The sequence below is a fragment of the Ailuropoda melanoleuca genome, chromosome 4 (assembly GCF_002007445.2).
Source record: "Ailuropoda melanoleuca isolate Jingjing chromosome 4, ASM200744v2, whole genome shotgun sequence".
Classification (NCBI taxonomy): domain Eukaryota; kingdom Metazoa; phylum Chordata; class Mammalia; order Carnivora; family Ursidae; genus Ailuropoda; species Ailuropoda melanoleuca.
This window is the reverse complement of record NC_048221.1, coordinates 95,230,999-95,256,700: the sequence shown is the minus strand read 5'-3', so window position 1 is coordinate 95,256,700 and position 25,702 is coordinate 95,230,999. Positions and strand designations below refer to the sequence as shown.

Genomic DNA, 25,702 nt, shown 5'->3' with positions numbered 1-25,702 from the left:
AGTCTTTTTAATTCTCTTTGACATGTATTGTCAAATTTCTTTCCATAAAGGCGTGCGTGCCGATATGCACTCAACACGGAACTCGAAGTGCCTTTCTCCCTGCACGCTCCCATCCCGAGTATCGTCACTAGAACGTGCTAGTTACAGGGAAGTTTTCCCCCAAAGCTTAGGAAGTCAGGAAAAAAGCACGCCTTCTAAAACCTAAAGTTTAAAGTGAGAAAGGATTCAGTATTCTTTTTGCTTAGTTTTGGAATCAGGGTTAAGTTTGCTCTTTTTTTAAAAAAAATATATGTATTAGAGCAAAACTAACATACAGAAAATTGCACTCATCCTAAATGTACTGTGTGGTAAGTTTTCACAAAGCAAGCACGTCCAAGTAGCGCTCACTTAAGTAGATTTCAAGCATTAGCGGCATCTCAGGAACCTCTCCTGCACCCCTCTTTCCCACAGGGAATCACTTTTCTGACTTCCTTCACTGTGTTCCATGGCCAATCCTGAATTTTTTATAAATGGAATCATCAGGATGTACCTGTTCTGGTCTGGCTTCTGGAGACTTATCCCTATTGTTGCATGTGGTATTAGTTTGTTCTTTTCTCGTTGCTGACTGCATCGTATACCCATTGTTACAACTATATCAAAATGTATTTATCCATCCTGCTTTTGGTGAATATTTGGAGTTCACAACAAACAGTGCGGCTTCGAACATGATTGTACAAGTCTTTTAGAAGCTGTTTCCCCTCATTTCTTCTGGATGATACCACAAGGTTAAAGAGATAACAATGAAAGGCAGTGCATGATCCTGGAACCGGGGTCAGGATGGGGGGGGGGTGTGTGAAACGGCATGTGGTCTCTTGTAAAGTGAAACATAGACTTCCATCCAGTGGGAGCCTTCAACCATGCTTTTAGGCATTTACTTCAAGAGAAATGAATACATGTGTCCACACGAGATCTCTACATAAATGTTTATAGTCACTTTCTTCATATTAGCATAAAACCAAAAACAAGAAAAGAATGACCAACAGAGACTAAAACCATGAGTGAAAAACTGATTGAGAACAGAGTCATTTCCTAGGCTCCAAGTTTCCTATATATTTTGTAGATATCGTTCCTTCTGTATTTATTTGTGGGCCCCCTCCTGAAAATAAGAGCTTTTCCCTCCTCTGCCTCCCCCTTTAATGTTTCTAAAATGGTCAGTATGGTCAGTGCATTCTGCAGTGTATTCAGTTGGTAACAATTTACTTCTGTTATTATTCATTTTGGTATACAGCTTGTGCCAAATGTGACGAGTGGTATCCCTTTAAAGCAGTTTCTCTGTCCATCTGACGTGTCCTCCTTATCCTTTGAGAACGTCGATGCTTTTGGCACAATATGTGGCTATTCCGGACTCCTCTTGTAGCTTCTGTGCCCCAGTCCTGGAATCATGCATTTCTCCAGAGAGCCCTCGTTCCGTTCAGAGGGGAATGGCATTTGGACACCAAGATCTGAATGCGAGGTGTGCTCACTGTTGCCGGAGTGTCGTTGTTTCTAGGCCCTCTTAGCATTCTGAGCTAGGAAATACAACTTCAAAGTGATGAGTTCATGCCAGTAATTCCAATCCAGCATCTTAGAGGTCTTGCCCTCCTCCCATTCCATAGTTCTCTCTCCCTTCTGCCTGAATGAGAATCCAACAACCATATCCGTACTCACTTGCCGGATCTTACACACGAATGAAAGAATTTTGGAATTACCACACCAACCCTACTCCCCAAAAGTGTATTAAGTGAAACTCAAGACTTCTTTGAAGTTCTTTCTGTTCTTAGAATATATCCTACTGAGAGTATATAGTCGGAGACTTGTGTTCAAAAGTCATTTGAATTAACGGGTTTCTTCTGTGCGGTTGTGATTTGTTTGATATGCAGTTAGGTTTATTTGTCGTCTTTGGCATTCAGTTTTAGTGGCTTCCCTGTTCTTATTGATTTCTTTTTGGAAACATATAAAATATTAACATCGTTCAAAAGTCAAAGCTATACAAAAAAGGCATGATAAAATTCCCATTCCCCTCCTTATCCCTTCTCTCTCCTGCCCACCCATTCTCTGTAGGTAAACAATTTGATCCTTCCTATTTCTTTTTGTAAGAATAAGCAGATACAAACATATTTCCCCTTCCTTTTATACAAAAGGTTGCATTCTATGTATACTCTTTGCGCAATGTTTTTTCCACTTAATGACATATTCTGGAAATCACGACCCATCAGTTTATAGAGGTCTTCCTCATTCTTTTTTTTTTAAATAGCTATATGGTAGTCTACTATGTGGAAGTACCATAATTAATTCAGCTAATTTTCTGCATGTGGACATTTAGACTGTCTCCACTGTATTGCTATTATGAATAATGCCGGAATGGGTAATCCTGTGCATGTGGTTTTGATACTGTTAGAGATATATCTTGAGGGTAAATTTCTAATTTCTGTGAGAGGACTAATTAAATAGACGTTTCTGGAAACACTGAGCAAGAAAAAAGAGGATGCAAATAAACATATTAGTAATAAAAAGTACAATAACTATCGATACAATAGAAATTTAAAAGATCAGAATCCACTGAACGATCTGGGGTAATTAATTTGGAGACCGGGAAGAACAAGACACATCTCTGAGAAAGTATAGCTTCCCAGAGATCACCAAGAGGAAATAGAGAATTTGAATAGACTATGAATAGAGAGAAATTAAATCAGTTGTTTAAAATATATGCACCTTGGGGCGCCTGGGTGGCTCAGTCGTTAAGCATCTGCCTTCGGCTCAGGGCGTGATCCCAGAGTCCTGGGATCGAGCCCCACATCAGGCTCCTCCGCTGGGAGCCTGCTTCTTCCTCTCCCACTCCCCCTGCTTGTGTTCCCTCTCTCGCTGGCTGTTTCTCTCTCTCTGTCAAATAAATAAATAAAATCTAAAAAGAAAAAAAAAGAAAAAAGAAAATATATGCACCAAAGAACAAACAAACAAAACATCACCAATAGACTCCCAGAATATTCCAGGTGGCTACTCTCAAAAGAATAGCCAAACTCAATTTTCATTAAACTCCTAAAAGAGAATAAAAAAGAGGAAGTGTTCCCCAATTCACCCATGAGGCACTCTGAGAAAAATACCAAAGAAGTAAATGGAAGAAAGAAAAATTATAGGCTAATATCACTTATGAAATTACATCTAGAAGTCTAAGTGAAATAATAACAAGTTGATTCCAGCAATGCATTAAAACATGTCATCACCAAATAAGTTTTACCAAGAATTACTGGCAACATTAGAGAATGTATTACTATAGTTCATCACATTAACAAATTGAAGGAGAAATGTGATAATCTTGGTAGATTTAGAAAAATCATTTGATAGGGGTGCCTGGGTGGCACAGCGGTTAAGCGCCTGCCTTCGGCTCAGGGTGTGATCCCGGCGTTATGGGATCGAGCCCCACATCAGGCTCCTCCGCTATGAACCTGCTTCTTCCTCTCCCACTCCCCCTGCTTGTGTTCCCTCTCTTGCTGGCTGTCTCTATCTCTGTCAAATAAATAAATAAAATCTTTAAAAAAAAAAAGAAAAATCATTTGATAAAATGAGATATAACTCCATTTATGATTTTTATTTTTAAAAAGAGTGGATTAGATTAATAATAGAGGTCTATTAAAAAAATAAAATCCCAACCCCAAAGCAAGCACCGTTCTTTTTTTTTAATGTTTTTTTATTATATTATGTTAGTCACCATACAGTACATCCCTGGTTTCTGACGTAAAGTTTGATGATTCATTAGTTGCGTATAACACCCAGTGCACCATGCAACACGTGCCCTCCTTACTACCCATCACCAGTCTATCCCATTCCCCCACCTCCCTCCCCTCTGAAGCCTCAGTTTGTTTCTCATAATCCATAGTCTCTCATGCTTCATTCCCCCTTCTGATTACCACCCCCTTCTTTATCCCTTTCTTCCCCTCACCATTCTTAAAGATGAAACAGATAAAGGTAAATTCTTAATGTCTGGAACAGGGTAAGAATACCCAATATCCCACATTTTCCTGGAAGACTAACAAGCACAATTAGACATGAAAAAATAAATAAGTAGCAATAGGATTGGGAAGGAGGAAACAAAATCATTCACGAGGATAGGCAAACTATTAGAACTACTAGTTTTAAAAGCTATCTGGATGTAAGAGCAGTATGTAAAAAATAGTTAAAAATTGTGGGAGGCCCATGAACCTATAAAAAACATCTAGAATATGATATATATGTTTTAAAAAGACAGGATTTACAGTAGCACTTAAAACTATAAGGTACTATAGCAACACTTTTCTAGGTATGTCTCCTGAGATAAGGGAAACAAAAGCAAAAATAAACTATAGGGACTACATCAAAATAAAAAGTTTCTGCATAGTGAAGGAAACCAACAAAACAAAAAGACAACCTACCAAGTGGGAGAACATATTTGCAAATGATAAATCCGATAAGGTGTTAATATCCAAAATATATAAAACACTGACATGACACAACACCAAAAACCAAATAATCCAATTAAAAAATGGGCAGAGGACCTGAATAGACATTTTTATAAAGAAGACATCCAGACGGCCAACAGACATGTGAAAAGATGCTCAACATCACTCAGCATCAGGGAAGTGGAAATCAAAATGTCAATGAGATACCACCTCACACCTGTCAGAATGGCCAGAATCAAAAAGATGAAATAACAAGTGTTGGTGAGGATGTGGAGAAAAAGGAACCCTTGTGCCCTGTTGGTGGGAATATAGACGGGTGCAGCCACTGCAGAAAACGGTGTGGAGGTTCCTCAAAATATTAGAACTAGAATTACCGTATGATCCAGTAATTCTCTTTATCCAAAGAAAATGAAAACACTAATTCAAAAAGATACATGCAGTCCTATGTTTATTGCCTTGTTATTTACAATAGCCAAGATATGGAAGCAATTCAAGTGTCCATCCATAGATGAATGGGTAAGGAAGATGTGAGATATATATATAGATATATATATATATCCGCACACCATGGAACATTATTCAGCCATAAAAAGGATGAGATCTTGCCATTTTTGACAACATGGGTGGACCTAGAAAGTATTATGCTAAGTGAAGTAAGTCAGACAGAGAAAGACAAATACCATATAATTTCACTTATATGTGGAATCTAAAAAAACAAAACAAATGAATAACCAAACAGCAGAAGCAGACTTATAAATATAGAGAACAAACTGATTGTTAGCCAGAGAGAAAGGATGGGGGATGGGCAAAATGGGTGAAGGGGAACCGAAGATACAGACTTCCAGTTAGGGAATGAGTAAGTCATGGGAATAAAAGGTACAGCATAGGGAATAGAGTCAATGGTATTGTAATAGTGTTGCATGGTGACAAATGGTAGCATCTCTCTCTCTTTCACTCATGCGTGCACAAATATCCCTGATTATTGTGAATATTGTCTTGAATTCTACTTCATCTCATATCAATATTTCTATTCCAGTTTTGTTTATTTGCCTTGTAAATCATTGCCTACACCTTTATATGAGTGACATTTAATTTCTGTGTTGTTTTGTAATGTATGTCTCCTGAAAAACTATATCTGAATTTTACTTCTTCGCCCAGTTTGAGAAACAGAGTTTTTAATTTTAATAGTAAGTGGAACCCGTCCATATTTGTTCCATCCCTGGTTATTGTGACCGCGTACCCCAGCCATCGAGCAGTTGGTTAGTTGGTTTGTTTATTAAGCTTTGCTATTGTTTCCACTTCTTTTCCTGATTTGTGCTAGAGTGATCTTTTCTACAGTCCTTTGGTTTCTTAAGTAGTTTGGAAGGGGAAACATTCTACTTTTCTCTAATTACTATTCATCTGTAATATCTTACATATTGGTTCCATTATATTTACCCTATCAATATCAATAATTGAATAATAAATATGACCACTTCAACCCTCCCCACATAGGAAGTGACTTTTCTTTTAAAAGATTCACTTATTTATTTTAGAGAGAGAGTGTGTGTGGGCACATGAGTTGGGGGAGGGGTAGAGGGAGAGCGTCTTCAAGCAGACTCCCCGCTGAGTACAGAGCACAACTCGGGGTGCTATTCCATAACCCATGAGATCATGACCTGAGCCACCCAGGTGCCCTGGGAAGAGAATTTTAACATACCATTTTACTCCACTCTCTACCATTTTACTCATACACACCTGCCAAGATTTTGGAAATAATTTGAAATTTCATCAGATTTTTTTAAGCAAGGATGCTTAATTAAAACCTGTATGAAACTTCGCAATTATTTAGGCTGTGTGTGTGTGTGTGTGTGTGTGTGTGTGTGTGTGTGTGTATTCCACGTTTGGCTGAAGCACTTCTTTGAATAATATTCAGAGTGTGTGGGTAATATACTTTTTGAGTCCTTGCATATCTGGAAACGTCTTTTTTTTCTCTCTCATACATGAACAATAGTTGGCCTGATTCTCTTTTCCTTTGTAGGTAAACCTCCCCCACTCCCCTTAGGATCCTTTGGCATTTTTTTCTCTTTATCTTTGGAGTTCTGAAATATCCTCAGGATTAAAAAAAATCTTCTCTGTATATTTTATAAAATTATACAAGTAATACATGAATATGTTCTTTGGAATTCAAAAATACCACCAAGACTTTTTTAAAGAATATTTTAAAAGTTATACAAGTAATACATGAATATGTTCTCTCAGCTCAGAATTCAAACAATACAAAAAACGTGGACATTCCCCTGACAAGGCTCAACCCCAAATCTGCTTCCAGAAGTAACCTCTGTTAGAACGTTGGTGTGAACTTTCAGGCTTTTTTCTAGGTATTTGCATACGTAAGAACCATCATTTAAACATTCTTTCCTGTTTTGTATTTTTTCCATTAAAAAATGTAACAGTATACTTATTTATCTACAGTTAGCTTCTTACACTTAGCAGTTTGCCTACATAACAATCTGCTTCATTCATTCATTTCTCCCTACTGAGTAGTATTCTCTCCCCTAGTGATGAATTTCTGTGGTTTCTGATTATTTGCTATTAGAAATAACAGTGCTGTGAAAAATCCTTGTGAACTTTTTGCACAAATATGAAGACTGCTCAAAGGCCCATTCTAGAAAGTGAGTTTGCTGTGTAGATGGCTATGCTCATTTACATTTTTGATAGCTATTGCCAAATTTCCTTTCAGGAAAGCTATATTTTACTGCACCTTAGTAACAATGGTATTCGTATTTTTAGACTTTTTTCTATGCCAACCCAATGGAAGAAAGGTAGCCTCTCCCTATGGTTTTAATTTTTATTTCCCTGAATACCAGAAAGATTGTGCTTCTTTTCACCTATTTATTTACATTTATATTTCCTCTTCTGTGAATTACCTGTCCATTCTTCCATTAGTTGTGTTTTCCTAATTGATTTATAAGAGTTCTTTGTATTTTTGGATAATAATCCTTTGAATTATATACATTGCAAATCTCTTCTCCCAGCTATTTCTCCTTCACTCTTTGGTGTCTTTGTTGTGGAAAGTTTTAAACATTGATATTTTTAAATATAATGATCTTCCCAGGGTGCCTGGGTGGCTCAGTCAGTTGAGTGTCTGACTCTTGATTTCAGCTCAGATCATGATTTCAGGGTCCTGAGATTGAGCCCCGGGTCGGGCTCCGAGCTCAGCTCAGAGTCTGCTTGGGATCCTCTCTCTCCTTCTCCCTCTGCTCCTTCCTCCCCGTGCTCTCTGTCTTTCGCTCTAAAATAAATAAATAAGGGACACCTGGGTGGCTCAGTCAGTTAAGCGTCTGCCTTCAGCTGAGGTCATGATCCCAGGATCCTGGGATCCAGTCTTGCATCGGGCTCCATGCTCAATGGGTAGCCTGCTTCTCCCTCTGCCTGCCACTCCCCCTGTTTGTGATCTCTTTCTTTCTGACAAATAAATAAAATCTTTAAAAATATATATAATGACCTTTCCTTGGATTGGTTTTGAGTCCTGTCCCTCCTTTTCACCTCCATCTCCTTTATTAAAATAAACAGATTTGTGAGAGTCGTTTCCAGGAATCAGCTCTTGGATCTATTTATCAATCCTTCTATTTTCATCTCCTAACTTATTCATTTCTGGTTTTGTTTTTATGTCTTTTTCCCTCTTTTCCTTGGTGTGTTTGTGGGGTTTTTTGTTGTTGTTTTGGTTTTACTTTTTAAATTTTTACCTTGAATACTTTATTTATTCTCATTCTTTCTTTCTAATAAAAGTGCTTGGGGCTGTGAATTTGCTTCTGAGTATATCTAATACCTGGCTGTATCTAATATGTGGTTGTATATAGTGATCTGTATTTTTATTTTCTAAATGTGTTTGAAGTTATAGTTTTTGAATCATCTTTAATCAATTCGATAGTCAGAAGAACACATTTTATTTTTTTAAAGATTTTATTTATTTATTTATTTATTTATTTATTTATTTATTTATTTAGAGAGTGAGCAAAAGTGGTGGGGAGGGGCAGAGGGAGAGGGAGAGAGAGAATCTCAATCAGACTCCATGCTGAGTGCAGATCCTGACCTGGGGCTCGATCTCACAACCCTGAGATCATGACCCGAGTCAAAGTCAAGAGTCAGATGTTTCACTGACGGAGCCACCCAGGTGCCCCCAGAAGAACACATTTTAAATCACAAGTGATTGGCCTTTTTAAAACGTATTCTTTTGTCAATATTTTCTACTTTGTTGTATTTTGTTATGACCTCTACAGTTCTGCCATTGAGATGTATTGTGGTTTTCTTTGTAGCATACTATATGATTAGACCAGTTAGGATTAGGACCATCTCCATATTAAAAAGTTCAAAATAACAGTGGTTTAAACAAAATAATTTATTACTCTCTCATGTCAAAGAATTTTAGAGGTAGAAGGATCCCCATAATGGTACCAGGAACTCAGACTTCCATTTCTCTACACCATTCTCAATGCTGTCTTCTGTCATCAAAATCACCTCATAACCCAATATGGTTGTCAGAGTTCCAGCCATCACATCTACATTACAGGGAGGAGAAAGATAGAAGGATGTACTTCCCAAATGAGTCAGTTCCCTTTAAAGAGACTTCTTCAAAGTCTCACACAGCAGTTCTGTTTACATTTCATGTAGAATCCCCCAACTATAGGGATTCTGTTACTAAGAAAGAGGGAAGATGGTTGATATGTAGGCAAAAAGAATCTGCCATAGTAATTTTAATAAATATTTCATCAACACTTGAAAAAGAAAAATACATCACTTAGCAATATCATCTCTTTACCAAGCCAGAGAAATTGAATTTGGGGCTCATTTCCCCATAAGAGGCCAAATGGACCCTTATGTATACAATTAATGGCTGCCATTAACTGGGATGAAGTAGCTAACCCAAGGGACACCAGCACTGTCTCTGGTTCACAAGGTGTTTTCTTTTAAAAGATTATTTATTTATTTATTTGATGGAGAGAGAGAGAGCACAAGCAGGGGAGCGGCAGGCAGAGGGAGAGGGAGAAGCAGACTCCTTGCCGAGCAGGGAGCCTGATGCAGGACTTGATGCCAGGACCCTGGGATCATGACCTGAGCCAAAGGCAGAAGCTTAACTGACTGAGCCACCCTGGCGCCCTCAGAAGGTGTTATTGATGACACTCCATCATTTTCTACTCTCTTCTTCCTACCCAAGCAAGTCAGTTATTTCAGGGTCAGTAGAGCCTTGCAGGCATCCTGGGAACTTGGGTGCTGTCCACTCTTGTGTGGTTCAAGGGTTTACTGCTGAAGCAGATGCTCTGAATGTCCTCAGAGGACAAATCCTCTCCCAGCCTGGAGCAAACATCCCTCTGTGAATAAATGTGTAGGGTATGAGAATAGGGTGCCCTGGCCCTGAGATCCTATGAACACTTGATGGAGGTGAACGGGCAGCATGGACTCCGACGTCTCCCAACAGGCCTCAGTGGCAGCCAGACTCAAAATGACAATGTTCACCTAGCCCCACTTCCTAGTCCCAAATATTCACATCCCAACATTCAGAATAGCTGGCCCAGAGGCCAGGTCCTGTGAGGAGTCGTTGGTCGAGGAGAACCGGTAGCCTTCTATCTTGGCACTTTAATTCATATAAGCAACGAGAGGGCTTACGGCCGTATTCCCTCCTGGGCCACCGCCTTGCCCCTCGTGGAAGGAGCTCTGTGGTTGTCCCAGCCCTTCTACCAGAGCCTGGCTCCCACTGGCCACCTCAGCTCCCCTAAGCCCCCCACCATCGCCTGGTAGCACTGAACATCTCAGCAAATGCCTGGTCTGAAGGGGAGTGAAGGTTCCAGTCCACACCTTAGGGAAGCCCCTGGTGTGATAAAGTGAGTAAGAAATATATACATGCAGAAGCCACTAAAGTGCTTACCAAAATAGAAATGGGGTGCTGGCGAATGTGCTAGCAACTGGGTCCCTGAGCGATGAAGGGAAGGGGTGATTAAGGCTGGCAGATGCCTCAGCTGAGATGCTTCTGGAAACAACATCCACGCTTCCTGCCTAGGTGAGCATCCCGGTCTCGACCCCGTGCGGTTCCCGCCTTGCCTGAGAGTAACCCCGCCCCCACCCTGCTCACTCTTCAGAACTCAGGAGAAACGAGCTGGTTTTCTCCCAGAGGCTGGTGCCAGTTTAGTCAGCAGATTTCACAGATCCACTGGCACCCATGTAGTGTCTTATTTTAAGCTTAACATTTGAAGATGGGAACTTTTCCCCCTTTGGTGTGTGGCAAAGAGATCCCAATTTATACATAAGCACAGTGGCTAAGCCAGTGCCCCAAGGCTGTTCCCGAGGCTGGTGCAGTTCATGGCACCTCTTCTTCGGGTTCCTTCCCAAAAGAACCCCGCCAACTGTGGCTGCTTGTAACTGGCAGTTCTGTTCCCAGGTTTCCACTAAGCGGTGTGCAGCCCCGTCCCTTCCGTGCACACGTGGCCGGGGAGAGGCAGGGCCACTGTGGCGGTCCCCGTTCTATCCTCTCTGCGTTTCCCCAGCAGCCAGCCCATACCCTGCACCCTTGGCTACCAGAATGTCTCACATGCCAGGACCTGGGTTTCTCTTGTGGGCCTGGGCTCCTCCCAGGGGCTCTCTGTGCCTCCCTCCTCCGCTCTGAGCTCCTCCTGACACTGCTGTCCTCCTCTCCCCTCCCCCTGTCACTTTTGAACCCTCGAAACTCAAGGCCCCAAGCCCCCATATCCAGCTGGGAGACCGAGGAGGGCAGACCGGAGAATCCAGTCAGTGTGTCCAGGGGCCTTGCGTTACATCCAAACCAGATCCCCGTCATGGGACATTCAGAGCTGGGATTCTATACGCTGAGCTTTGTGGGTTTTAACACCGCAGATGTGCATGTGGACTTAGAAACCTCCGGAGGTGCCACCGTGGGTCACTTCGTCTCCGGGGGGGGGAGGGTAGACCACGGAGGGTTCACTTTGCGTGAGGATTTGGCTGTGTCCCAGAACCTTCCTGGTGTCTCCCTACCCTCCTCATCCCAGACTCTGCTTTTTCACACATTTAAATGCCAATCACAATTTTCTTCCTGGCCTACCTCCATTGTAAGCCGCCACCAGTCTGTTGGGCCAGGTTTATACTCTACAAGAGGTGTTGCTCCGTTAAGCTAGAATTGACCGGTCAGGGGCAAACATTCACTTGACAAAAGATAGTCTCTGTAACTGGCCGGGATCCTTTAAATAGCACCTCTCATGTACTGAAGTGTTACTTTTCAGATCGTTAGCCACATAAATCAGAAGATGGAGACAAAGTAGAAGGAAAAAACAGGCAAATTGTTGAGCACTGGGGCCCGTGGCAGGTCTTTCAAAAATGAAGAGGAGCATTTTAGAATTGAGTGAGTCAGTACGGAGGAACCGGGTATAATGCCAGGGGACTGTCGCTTTACCAGTGAGGACTCCCAGGTATGTGATAAGCGAACGCTGATGTTCTCACCCCTCTGAAGCTTCTGGAAGCTCTCGAGAAAGACTTTAAACAGATTCTTACTACTGAGATGAATACTGCAAAGAAGGCAGGCCGAGTGCTGGGGGAGCGTAGGACAGGGGACCTAACTCATCTTGAGGGCCAGGGAGGGCTTCCTGGAGGAAGTGACAATGGAGCTGAAACCTGGAGGGTGAGAAGAGATTAGCTGCGTAGAGGTGGGGTAGAGGTGACAGGGACAGTTGCTGGACCCCGTGCTGTACTCTGTGCTCATGCCCTGATGTGTCACCACCCCATTGTTTTGACACACTGTTTCCTCTCTGGATTTTCTGTACTTTTAAAACATCTTTCTCCTATCCCTCGAGTCAGTTTTGCATGGGCAGCAGCCAAAGACGTGGGGGCTGCTCAGTTCTCTCTTTCTGAGCCCCACTATGACAGGACGCAGAATTGTGACCAGCGGCCTTGCTCCCCTGTCTCCAACTTCAGCTGTTCCCGGCCCACCTCTGGCCAAGTAGCTTGGGATATTTGGTGGTGCCCGTCTCCCTGATCGAGACCTTATCTCTCTGCAGAGGTTGGGATACTCTGACGGAGGAGTCCTGGAGTAAGGGTGTGATTTTTCTTGTGGGCCAGTTGCCATGTGGGTGCCGTTGGCCCCATTCTGGATTCTGTCCTGAGACGAGGCTTGGGCACAAAGTGCCCTTCTTCCTGGACTGGCCGGGGCAGCCCCAGAGCTGGGCTGTTGGTCACCAGGTGGAATGATAAGGTAGGCTGCTCAGGAACCAACATCACTAGTGAAGACAGTTCAAGTGTATTCATAATGGTGCAGAATTATGGACCACAAAGCACAGCATATTCACTCTTCACCTATGGCAACCCCTGTATTAAACAGCTATTGCTATGACAGTGCTGTGTAACAAACATCCGCAGAATTTCCATGGCAACCGTAAACATTTATTCTTAGGGCTCTGCGATTACCTGGGGTTCAGCTGGTCTCCACTGTGCTTGACAGAGGCAGTCCTACTTCTCACTGCAGGTCTGGGGTCAACTGGGAGTCAGCCCCCAGAGCTGCGCTTTGTTTCCCATGCCTCTCACCCTCCTTGGACCAGGACACTAGTCAGGGAGTGTCTCCTCATGGCCATGTTAGACGCATAAGACGGCCCGCAGAAACATGGGTGCCCTCTGAGGCCTGGGCTCTGAGCTGGCATGCTGCCACATCCTCCCACGTGTGCCTGGCCACAGCAAGAAGTATAGCCAAGCAATGCCCAGAGCTTGGAAATACATTCTTCCCATGGCAAGGGTATGAATGCAGGGAGGAGTCAAGACTCGGGACCAAAAGCTCAATCTGCCACTCTCTCCAGAGGCCTACACCCCCATGCAATTCAGACTTTAATAAAAGGAGTAAGGAAGAAATGGCTGGTGGTGGTCATGGTCACAGTCCGTCATAGATCTTTTCCCTGACCAAGAATTCATGTTCTCTTTTTTTTTTTAAGAATTTTTAAGATTTTATTTATTTATTTTAGAGGGGAGGAGGAGCAGAGGGAGAGGGACAAAGTAGACTCTGCACTGAGCATGGAGCCTGATGTGGGGCTTGATCCCACAACCCTGAGATCATGATCTGAGCCAAAATCAAGAGTCAGATACTTAACCGACTGAGCCACCCAGGCGCCCCCAAGATTTAATGTTCTTAATAATGAATTAGCAATATTCTTCTAGTACATACAGCACAGTGCGGGCCCAGCTTTGTGCTGAGGACTTTGGGGGACATCAGAGAGAAAAGCCCTGATTCTACCTTCAGAAGCTCACTATCCTTTGAAGGATGAGGCTTGTGTTCAAAGACAAGATGGGGACAAGAAGATGCTCAATTATGTAATGCAGATTGTGGAGTTCAGAGAAAGGAGAGACCAGCAAAATCTAGAAAAGAATGAGCTAGGAGGAGAAGAACGATACTGACACTTTATACCTAATGAGTACTTGCTGTACACCAGACACTGGACCAGATTCTTTCCACACCCTGCCTCCCCCATGGCCATCAGAGAGGTACCAGGGTGGTCGCCATTTAACAGATGAAAAAAAAAAATGGAGGCACGAAGAGCTCAAGTAACTAGTGCGCGGTCACATGGCTGGTAAATACTAGCATCAGGGTTTGAGTCCAGCTCTTTCTGTGACCAGAATCTGCATGATAATCACCAGGGCCCATGGCCGGCCACTTGAGGGGAAGGGAGGCAGCAAAAGTGGACAGATGTGTGAAGAGGACAGCTGCCAGGGGGCGGGAGCTGCGGAGGGGACCCCAGCCGTGGTATGAACTATAAATGGGAGCAAAGATAGGATGTGCGATTTGGCCAAGGTCCTGCAGCAAGATAGGGTGGAGGCTGGGCTGGAAATTCTGGCTGTTGGCTCTCCTTCCACTCTCCCTGGTACCAGCCGTTTTCTGGGCTCTCTCCACCCGTCTGCGCGGCCACGCCTGAAGCGTTTCCCTCTTGGAAGAGGTGCAATCCACTGGGATTGAAGCCGGGTGGACTGGCTCCCTCTCTCTCTCCATCTCTTTCCTCCTTTCCCCTGCCATGTTCTGGAAAGGGCAGCGTGGGGGAATGTGGGCAGGTTGCACCAGAGATATACATCTCAGAACTGAAGGAACATTTATTTTTAATTCCGACTTAAAAAGAAAAAAGGAAGTTATAAAATATCTGCTCTTGCTCCTGGGACTGTGCAGATGGCTCTGCGTGTTGCCTAATAGGGAATGGGGCTGGCACCCATGTGCTCCTGGCCCCGGCAGCCTGACTGTAGGACCCGGAAAGTGGGATCCCTGCTCCCCTTGCCTCAGCCTCAGATGGTTCCCTTGGGCCCCGTTTGGGGACACAATGCAGCATGGCTTTCCACCGCCTTTAACCTCACCCTCCCCAGGTCTGCTGATTCTTCAAACCTCTTCCTTTACTGAGACCAGTCTCTTTGCTGTTTCTGCTCCCGTGAGCGTGCACACTACCCACCCCCCCCCACGCACACGCACACACACGCATGCACACCTCAGCTCCATCCCACCGCCTCCTTCCGTGGATAGCCAGAGCGCACTGATCTCTCCTTCCTGAGCTCCAGTTCGGATGTTTGCATTTATCAACTTGACATACCCAAGTACCTGAGTAAACCATCTGGTCATTTTCATGCCCAGATGTTATAAAGGATATTCTCCTACGTTTTCCTGTTTGGTCTTTGTGCTTATTGTGGTTAGGGACCATATATTCCTCTCTTCCTGTGTTCTCCATTGAGAGCACCATGGAACTCGGTGCATAGAGGACGCTTGGAAATGGGTATGGAGTGTGACTCTTCCTTTGTACTCAGGTGAAAGAGCTGGAAAAGGAACCCCTCAAACCAGAGAGTTGGAACCCTTAAGCCAGAAATCAGGAGACCTTTCTGACTTTCTCTAGCTTGCTGTGAAGCCTTGGGCAAATCAGTGAATTTCTCTAAGCCTCAGTTTCCCCGTTTATAAAATATAGAATGTAATCTCTATTTCGTCTGAGCCCCAGAGTTGTGATAAGGATCATGGTAACATGATGTAACATTGTGTGTCAACTACACTCACATTAAAAAAAAAAAAAAGATCATGGTAATTGACATAGGGGAAATGCTTAGCAAAATCAATCAATAGAGCAATCTCTTTAAGAACACGTAAGGAGTCAGAAGTGCCCAGCATGAGTGTCAGGCCCGTGGTAGAGCAGGAGGTTGGGACAGGAGGCTGGTCAGGATTGGCCAACAAGGAGAAAACTCACAGGTTACAAGCTGTGTGTGTGTGTGTGAAATAGTAGCCTGACTACTATTTCAGTTTAGTTTAGAGCTGTGGTTTGTTCTGGAAAAGACTTGATGTCACATTTAAAAAAATGCCTGCTACCCGAAAATACAAGTGAAGACAAAAATTTAGGAAAGGGAAGAAGCTAGGAGTGAGTTTGGGCATAAAATGTATGCAGTGAGGGTCTGTACGCTGGCCAGATGTGAGCCGTGGAGATCCGACCTGAGCTTCTGGACAGTCAGTGCAAAGAGAGACATGGTTAAATGCTCAGTGTCTGTGAGACAGAGGCAAACCAGGTGCTCAGAAGTATAAATTTCTGGCCCCAAGACTAGAAAAATTTCCCCCAGGGGGACTCATAAAGGGGACTGTGCGATGGAAGGAGCAATGAGTGTCCTGGACAATGGCTGGCTGGTAAATATAGTGAGTCCCAAGGGACTGTATCTTACGACACTCGTGATGGTCCAAGCTCAGTGTGGAGGGTGTAAGGGGGAATGAGGAGGAGAGGACGATGTGGTCCATAATACACTTACGCTCTACAACCAACAGATTAGGGGAGTGAATTGCTGAGATCCCAGCAGTGAAGAACAGCTTCTATCCCTTCAGGCTTTGGGAGGCAGTCAGACATGCACACGTGCACACACACACACATACTCACTGGATTGCATTGTCAGCTCCCAATTTCAGGCCTCTCTAGGCTCAGCTTCCTCTCTGTGGTCTGGCTCCTGGTGGCTGGAGGCTGACTAGGTCTTGGGTCCCCAGGGATATTTCTCAGCGGGGCTGGGTGAGGAAGGATTCCCTTTACAGGCAATGGGGTGATCTCAATTGACTTCATACATGCTACTTGGAACCTAAGAATAGAATTTTATTTTATTTTTTTTTAAAGATTTTATTTATTTATTCAACAGAGATAGAGACAGCCAGGGAGAGAGGGAACACAAACAGGGGGAGTGGGAGAGGAAGAAGCAGGCTCGTAACGGAGGAGCCTGATGTGGGGCTCGATCCCATAATGCCGGGATCACGCCCTGAGCCGAAGGCAGATGCTTAACCGCTGTGCCACCCAGGCGCCCCTAAGAATAGAATTTTAAACCAAGGTAGGACCTCCAAGCTCAACCCCTTCGCTCAATAGGTAAGAAAGCTAGAGCCCCAAAGGGGACTGTCTTCTGTTGGAGACTCTGTTGGCTGGAGATCACAAGGGATGGGGATGGGGCTGAGGCTGGGCTCCAGGTTCTCCTGATTCTCATTCCAGTGCCCTAAGTCTGTTGCTGCAGAGAAAAATCGAACTGGGATCTCATTTTGGGGAGAAAAATCTCATAAGATAATTCCTCATTGGAGCTGTGGAATGGCTTTACATTATATAATTTTATTCAAACTGATATGGGCCAATAAATATAAATATGTGTGTGTGTTTGCTGTCTTAAAACATTTTAATGTTTAAAACATGATTTACAAATGCTGCTGAGGATGTCTAGAATTTGATTTACTGCATAGTATTGAATGTTTATACTTGCTCCTTACAGAAATTCTTGCCAAAGAGCCATTTTATCTACAGGAATAATAAATAAGTCAATATGCGGATGGTTGTGCACATTTTTCCCATATGCAGTGGGACTTGGTAGATGTTATTTTGCACACAAGCACTCAAAAGGTAAACTTGAGAGAGACACACGGATCCCTGAAGTCCAAAGTTTGGCCAGTTGTCAAGATGAGACAACTAATCTTGATTTAAACCAAAAAAACAAAGTCAGCAGGTCTAGCTCTTAGGTGACGTTGGGGCTTCGGGAATAATGAATCCACACCTAGCTACCGGCAATCTGCCGTGTGCGTGCGCGCTCATCCAGTGGTCCATCCACTCATTCAGCAAGTATCTATTACACATCTGTTTCATCCAATACCTTAAACATGGCATAAGGTTTCTTCACGGGGGCTCAGAGATAACAGATATAAATTCCCCCTGCTTGTACTTATAAAGCACTTAAGGCCCTTGAAATGATTTTTATCATCACATTTTATTTTACTTTTTAAAAAGGTTTTATTTATTTATTTATTTGAGAGCAAGGGAGCACGAGCTGGGGGAGGGGCAGAGGCAGACGCAGGCTCTCCACTGATCAGGGAGCCCACTGCAGGAGCTCCATCCCAGGACCCTGGGATCGTGGTCCGAGCCGAAGGCAGACGCTTCACTGACTGAGCCACCCAGGCGCCCCTATCATCATATTTTAATCCTCACAAAAATCCTATGGGGTGGTGAGGGTATGAAAGAGCTGGGTTAGCTGCGTGGAAGTAAAGATGTTCTTTTTGTTTGCTTCTTTGTTTTTATTGTCCCCCTCGCCCCCTGTCGACCCCAGTTATGGAATTAATACATGTCCACGTTCAAAAGAATATAGGAATATTCGAGAAGACTGTGAGAAAGTACTGCGTCAGCGACCTCCAGAGACAGCTGCGTGCTGGGCTGTAGATTTTGCATGGAGATTTGTATATGCCCATGTTTGTGTAGATGGTTGTGCAGGCGATGTGGTTTCTTTTCTTTACAAAAGTGGGATTGTGCTGCGATGTAATTCCACAACCATCCCTCCGTGGCTAGCAGTTTTTGTGTATACGTCACCCGCCTCAGTTTCTACAGATCCCGTTTACTTTTGTTTGTGGCTGTGTCATTTTTCTTTGCAAACGTGTAGGATGTCTCATTTGCTTGATCCAGGCTTTCCTGTCTTTCTCTCTTGCAGGTAGTTGGTCTTCTGTTGCCCAACCAGACGCTGGCATCCACTGTCTTCTGGCAGGTAACGATCCCTGGCAACAGAGGGTTCCTGAAGGAAGGACCCAAGAAGGGCTCGCTAGAACTCCCTGTCCCAGTGTCTCCCATTCAGGCCCCTCAGGGAAAGTCACCCCACTTCCCACCCCTCCCTGACCCAGTAGCACTGGGGGAACCCTGGGACTTCGGATTCTGTTGGGCACGTCCCAGCAGCCCACGCCTAGGCCATCTTATGTGGCTCTGCTTTTTGCAAAAGGGGATGAAGGCTTGTTTGTGGCTGCCCGCTGCTCCTTCGCTGCTCGTCCCAAGGCCTGTGACCTCGAGGCCCTCAGCCTCATTTGGACATAAGCCTCCCTCAAATCTTTGGGGAAGGTAAATCCACCACCAACCACAAGGTACTGAGTATTTGGTGCAAGACACTGGGCTGGGATATTTTTGAAAGAGATATTTTTTGTCAGTAATTCCAGAGGCTAAATGTCCACTTTCTGTCCAATAAGCAATACAACAAGGATGACGTGTCAAAGGCAGTAAGGTCCGTTTGGGGCAGTGAATGCCACGATTCTGGGACAGGGGACGGTTTCCAGGTTGGGATGAACTGCCGGCAGGGGCGGGACCACTATCCTGGTTTGCCAGGAACCAAGGGGTTTCCCGGGGTTTCAGTGCTGCCACTGGCGCAGTGCCAGGCAAATGGGGACAGTTGGTCCTGCTGTCCTGGGGGATGGACAGAACCACCTGTGAATTGGAGACAGCATCCTGTGTCTTTCTGGAGGCTGTGGCCACCTGGGGTCCAGGCCCGGCTTCCACCCCTTCCCTGACGTCTCCTCTCCCTCGTTGCCTTCCAGTGGCTGAACCAGAGCCATAACGCTTGTGTCAACTATGCAAACCGCAATGCTACCAAGGTGAGCACCGCTGACCCCTGTGCCATATCCGGGAGCGGGCTGGGGGGACCCTCTTCCTCCCTACAGTGTGGTGTGCCACTGTCGGGGGCTGCTTCCTCTGAGTTAAGCCTTGTGCTCCTCTAAGCACCTGATTTAAGCTGCCAACCCTTCAGGAAGGGCCCCGCCGGGGAGGGGCTGTTCACATGAAGTGAAGAAGGCCCATAAAATGGGAATAGAGTGGAGGCGGTGAGAGGGATGAGCTCTGTTGGCTTCAGCATCCTCCTTGGGCAGCTCTTATCCCCAGATCTTGGATTAGGGATGGCATCAGCCACATGGGGACTGAATTCCCCTCAAGCTTCCTCCAAGAACCTGCCTTGGTGCCCCCAGACGGTCGGCTGTAAAGCTGAAGGGCTGCTCTTGAGGGTTGAGGGGTCTGAGGGGACCAGCCCCCTCCTCCCCCAAAGTTCCCTACCCTCCTGGGACAAGCTCTCAGTGGAGGAGCTCGACCCCTGCTTCATGGCAAGGCTGTGTGTCCTGTTCTTTTGTCCCAAGGCAGGGAGAGGGGAGGAGGAGTCCCCTTGGTGGGCTGTCAGTTTGGGGAGGGGAAGGTGTGGGTATTCTCTAACCCTGGGGGAGAGCGGGGAGAGCTAGGGGCTGGTCCGGATGCTAGGAACCTCGGGCCGAAACTCTGAAGATGCCCCACCCCCATCTCAACCTCCAATCCGCCTCTTGCGTGCACGATCCGCACACGTACACCTCTGCTTGGACGGCTCCGTTTGCCTTAAAGCAAACGGCTCCAAAGCTGCCGTCAGCGCACAGTCAGAGGCAAGTTCCTCGGCTCCTGCCGAATGCGGTCCGTTGCATCTTGGGTTGCATTTCTCCGTAGACACGTGGAGCGTCTGTCGTCTGGTGGCATGGCGGCCCGGTTGCTGCCTGCCCTGACAAGGCGCGGGAGAGCCCGCCTGGTGAGGCCAGCCGCGCTGCCGCTTCCACCGGGCGGTCCTCCAGGGGCCGGCAGCCCACGCCCAGCATGCGTGCCTCCTCCCCCGGCTCTGCTTGCCCTGCTGTAAATGACCCATTTTGGCCCTGGCCATTGTCTGCCTCCGGCCACAGGGTCTGCCAGTGAGCTCTCGAGACCGGGGCAGAAGTGCAGTGGGCCCTGCGGCATGTCCCAGGACATTGCTGTCCTGTGTTTCCATGTCTGGAGCAGTGTCGGGGGAGGGCTGGATCCCTTTGGCCTCCAGAGGGACCTTTGCCTTCTCCCTGGTGGTGGACAGCAACGTCTCTTGCTGGCTGGGGCTGTTGGCAAGGGTGGGGTGTGGCAGCTTTGGGCACCCAGTAGGCCTGGAAATCTCTCTCTGCCTTCCAGCCTTCTCCTGCATCCAAGTTCATCCAGGGCTACCTGGGAGCTGTCATCAGTGCTGTCTCCATCGCTGTGAGTAACTCTTTCCCCATGTCTCTGTCCTGCTCTGAGGCTGCCCTCTCGCCCCAGAGGCTCTGGCCAGACCTGCCTGAGGTCAGGGCCAGGCAAGGGTGAGGGAGACAGAGGATCGTGTGGGTGGGCCGCCAGGGCAGGCTTTCTAGGCAGGGAGGATTCTGGTGACACTTTAATAGAGAGACATGAACTTGAATAGAGAGTGCTGCAGATTTTGGAGAGCAGGTGGGGAGGTGAGGCGGTGCCCCTGAGTGACACAAAGGGCTGCTTACTCCAGCTGAGGGCAGGGGGTCTGTCGCTAGAGGGGTACGTGTTTACCCGGCTCCCTCCTCAGAGGAGCTGCTAGTCACTCGTGGTAATGGGGCTGATGCAGGAAGCGAGGGGCTCAGTGGTAAGGCTGACCCACATGCTGACTCCCCTTTGCTCTCTGCTTGAGCTCCCAGGGCACTGTTGTCCCCTCTCGGTGGCTTTGGTCTAGTGGTCACGTGTCTACTTCCTTCTGGAGACCTATAAGCTCCTCAACACCGGGGCGATAGGTTCATCTGAATCCCACAGGACTGAGAATAGAGCAGCTATGGAGTAGGCTAGGTTTGTAAACTTAGACTATGTGAGCCTAAGGGTGGATCCCAGATGAGGGCTGAGCACAGGTGACACAGCGAGGGGCCTGGGCCAGAGCCAGAGCGGAAGCTCAAGTTCCCAGGACCTTGGCTGCACTCGTCCCACTCTTGAACCGGCTCTTGCACCTCCATCTGCACTCTCCAGATCCTGGCTGGCTGATCTCCTATAGCTGACTCCAGAGGGTAGAAGTCACTTCGCACCTTTTTTATTTTATTCATCACACAATAAATACATGCAGTTGGTAAGAAAACACTTAGAAAATGCAAATTTAAAAATTCACATATAATGAAAGAATTCACATATAATAATCTTTTTGTAAAGCCCACTTTCTTCATCTTTCTCATGTCATTAGATATAATAATTGTTCACAACTGTCTACTAACCCACTGTACCATTCACCATCATTGATGTCACTGTTCTGGGAAAGTAGGTATTTGGGATTGTTTTGAGATGCTTCATTTACTCTGCTCCCACGTAGACCACGTCCTCTCCAAACGCCCTGCTGGGGAGGGATCCCCGTTTCGTGCCCAAGATCGAGCTCCCTCCCCGAAGCCTTGTCTTTCCCCAAGCAAGAAGCCTGACATTGCCAGTCTATTCAGATGGCTTGTCAAGAGACCTCAACCCACAGCCCCCGCTCCCCCCGCGCAGTGGTCCTCGCTCGACCCAGCAGAGACTTCGTTTGGGGTCATACATGTTGGCAGTCCCTGATTCTGGGGGGCTGCCAGCAAAGGTCAGGGCTCTTGTGAGAGACGGAAAGGGGCTCTTCCTCCTCCTTGCTCCTCATGGCAAGAGGAGCTGATGGGTCTATCTAGTTCAGCAGCTTGAAAATCCCAGTTTCTTTCTCGGAGATGAAGGGTGAGGTGGGGTGGAGCTGAGGGGAGGAAACCACGGCAGGGGTAATACTGAGCAGCGCTGACTGGGAACGGCTTGCGGGAAGGGGATCACTGTCATGGTGGCACATGGCGCTCCAGGCCTCTGCTTGCCCAGTCCTCACTATCCCACGCAAGGGACCCTTGGTCATTCCATCCCTACCACTTCCTAGGATCAGAGCTAGCCCAGATTGTGGGGTGAGGGCTCTGATGCCCAAGCCACAGTTCCTGGGGACTGGGGACCCTCCAGGCTCTCAGAGCCAGGGTCTTACCCTCAAAGACTGGGGGCCTCACACTGGACTGTCACAGCCCTCAGGGACGGTGCCTGTGCTGGGGACACCCTCCTTCCAACTCCCTGCCTAGCTGCAGAGCGTTCAGAGGCTTTTCCTGACCATGCCAGCCCAAACTGTCCCCCACCCCCAAGTCCTAGAAACTTCTGTCCTTCCCACACACTCAGTTACACCCTGTGTCCTGTCCTGTCATTGTTCCACTGGATTACAGGTTAACTAGGGACGGGCCCTGTGTCTTCTCCCCCACAGAGGGGGCGCAAGCACTGCTCCATAAATACTTGTTAATTAGGTTGCTGATTGATTGCCGGCCTCAGGAGGCCCCTCTCCGCCTGGATCCACGGTCTCAGTGGTGGCGGCGTCCCTCTGCCTGACGTCTTCACACAGTGAGGGTCTAACTCCGGCAGATGGAGCGGAGTTTCTGACTTGGAAAATCTGCAGCTTGCTTGCTTTTCTTTTGTGTGTGTAAATCACAAAACCTCCAAAGAAAGAGGCTTTATTTTATTTTCCTTTCCCTTGTTCTCTGGAACCCTGGGCCCGCGGCCTCATTAACTGATCTCTGCTTCAATTAGGGGCAAATCCCCTCCCAGGGAGAACCTGTTAGGAGGAGATGACCTGCAAACAAGTGTCATGGCCCCAGTGGTTGGCCCAGCTCTGGCATTAATTAAAACGAGTCCCTACAAGCAGGCGGCGTGGACGGGGGGCGGGGTGGGGGGGGTTGTGGCTGACAGGCTGAGGGCAAATCCCAGGGACTGGGGACAAGCTGGAGTGGAGGCCAGGGCCTGAGAGGCCAGCCTCCTCCCTGGACCTTTCTTCTCCCTCCAAAGAGCCAGAGCCCTGACCTTGGCCAGCCACCCCCAGGATCAAGGACCCCCTGTTTGCATGGCCCCCCAAATGAAGTCTCCTGGTGGCTGCGGGGCCACCAGTGCAGGGGTAGCAGCCTTTTGGTGAACTCTCTAAATAGATTTGGCAATGTCTGGCTTCTTGCTCGAGAATAAAAAAGAAATTTTGTCTTAAGTTATTTTTGAAATCTAACAGTTTGCTGTCTTTTAACAAAGGAAGCCTCTGTCAGTCCTCAGTGTATTTGAGTTTGGGGGTTCATGTTGAGCACTTCTGTGGTCAGCCTCCCCAGGCCCTGGCTACACAAGGGTGAGACCCACTCCCTCCCTTCAGGGCTGTGTTTGTGCCAGGCATTTGGCAGACGCTGGGGGGTCACACAGAGTGGTGTGTCCTTCAAGATGCTGAGAGGAAAAGCTGAGGGTACTCGGTGGTAGAACCGGAATCATGATGAAGGTGGACCCTTGGGTGCGGTGGGAACTAGGGAAGGGGCCCCTCTGTCACACAGGGCCAACTCTTCCAGGATAGAGCAGAGAGAGCCCAAGGCAGGGTTGTGGGATCCCCGTAGAGGGCACAGCACGCGGAGAGGCATGCAAGAGAAGGAGAACGTGACAGACTCCACAGTGGTGGGGAGATGAGTGAGGCCACCACGGGACGATGAGGTGACGGTGAACTGGGGAAGAGCAGGGCCGCTCGTGAAGCACTCACAGCGCCTGCTCGGGAGTGAGGGGGCCACTCCAGCTGCCCTGCCTGGACTCAGGGAGCAGGGGCGTCGCAGGTTGTGCAAGCAGAGTGAGCTGGAAGAGAAGTCATGGTGGGGTGGCAGGCCCAGCAGATGACCTCCCTCATGGACGCCAGGTCCTGGATGAGAATGGACCTGTGGCTGGAGAGCAAGGCTCAGGGCTAAAGTCCTACATGCTGGTCAGGAGCTGGTTGATAGAGCCAGAGTTGGTCCTCATGCCTGGTCCTCGAACCCCTCACCGGCAGCCGGGTCGTAGGTGGCTGAGGTCTTTCCCTGGGGGGGCATTGCTGATCTCCATTCCCAAAGGGTCTGGGCCCTGAGGGGACCTTTCTGTATAGGTTACAGTGATTGTCTGTTAACCTTTACTAGATACTGGAGTACAAGGAGGTGTCCCAGGGGGGTCCCTGGGCTGAACCCCTACCCTTCCAGTTCCCACTGCTCACTGGCAGCTCCAAGTCCCAGTAGTGAAGTAGCAAACAATCACAGTAGTCCTAACGGCTAGCGTTTCTGGAGTGCCTTCAGTGAGCCGGCTGCTGCTGAGGTGCTCCTCTTGATTTTACAGCTGCGGAGACCGAAGTATAGAGGTGAGACCAGGGGCAGAACCAGGATTCAAACACAGGCTTAGTCACACACTATTCTGCTAATACAAACACCCCCTTTTCTTCCTCTTGCGGCCTAAGGAGGAGGGAAAAGCCAAGAGTGTTCTTGGCTTCCAGTTTAGAGGACCTGTTACCATGCCGTCTGGCAATTAAGTTTGCCCCCAGGTACCCTGAGAACAGCGGGGACTGGAAGAATTTTTGAGAGGCTTTTCAGGTATAACGGGGTTAGACCCTCTACCCAACTTCATACTTGGTTCCGCACCTGTGTCTTCTGGCCGAGGTTGAGTCAACAGCGTGTACTCGTCCCTGGTCCAGAGCATGCCCCGCCTCCTGTAAGACCATGTCTGCTGGTTCAGTGGTCAAGGGTGTACCTCAGGGTGTTCTCTGTGGTCAAGGGTATATATGGCTCAGAGTGTTCTCTGTGGTTGAGGGTATACCTCAGAGTGTTCTCTGTGACCCAAGGTGTACCTCAGAATGTTCTCTGTGGTTGAGAGTGTACCTTGAATGTTTCCTGTGTTCCAGAGTGTACCTCAGGCCATTCTCTGTGGTTGAGAGTATACCTCAGAGTGTTTCCTGTGATCCAGGGTATATCTCAGAGTGTTCTCTGTGATCCAGGGTGTACCTCAGAGTGTTCTCTGTGGTCAAGGATGTACTTCGGGGTGCTCTCTGTGATCCAGGATATACTTCCGACCCTGCTGTCCTTCTCTGGGCCTAATGGAGGTAGGGGCGATTAGCCCAAGAATCCCAGGCCAGACTGTTGTCTCACTGCTTTCACTATGATTGGCTTTCGGGTTGGAGGGCCCATTGCATGGACCCTGTAGCAGAATCTGAAGTTTTCCAGAAGCCTACAGATGGTGATATTGGCAGTGGTGAGTCCGACATGAATATCGATTCTACATCTATTCTATTCTGGGGAGGACAAGTTGTTGTCCCCTCCTACATGTAAGGAGTCTGATGTAACTGGTTTTCTAGCGGGTGGCCAGCAGGTCCCTGCAGGACATGGTTCAGGGGTC

At 47.1% G+C, this 25,702-nt stretch overlaps 1 protein-coding gene across 5 annotated transcripts in view; it reads left to right on the top strand.

Moving 5' to 3' along the window:
* SFXN5 (sideroflexin 5) overlaps positions 1–25,702 on the top strand; it is a 110,854-nt gene that overhangs the window by 37,578 nt on the left and 47,574 nt on the right. For all 5 annotated transcript variants that reach the window (XM_034659350.1, XM_002914877.4, XM_034659349.1 and 2 more), the window contains 3 exons: positions 18,399–18,452; positions 19,267–19,323; positions 20,672–20,737. In XM_034659350.1, the coding sequence (XP_034515241.1) occupies positions 18,399–18,452; positions 19,267–19,323; positions 20,672–20,737 (177 nt within the window). The remainder of the gene's footprint in view (positions 1–18,398; positions 18,453–19,266; positions 19,324–20,671; positions 20,738–25,702) is intronic.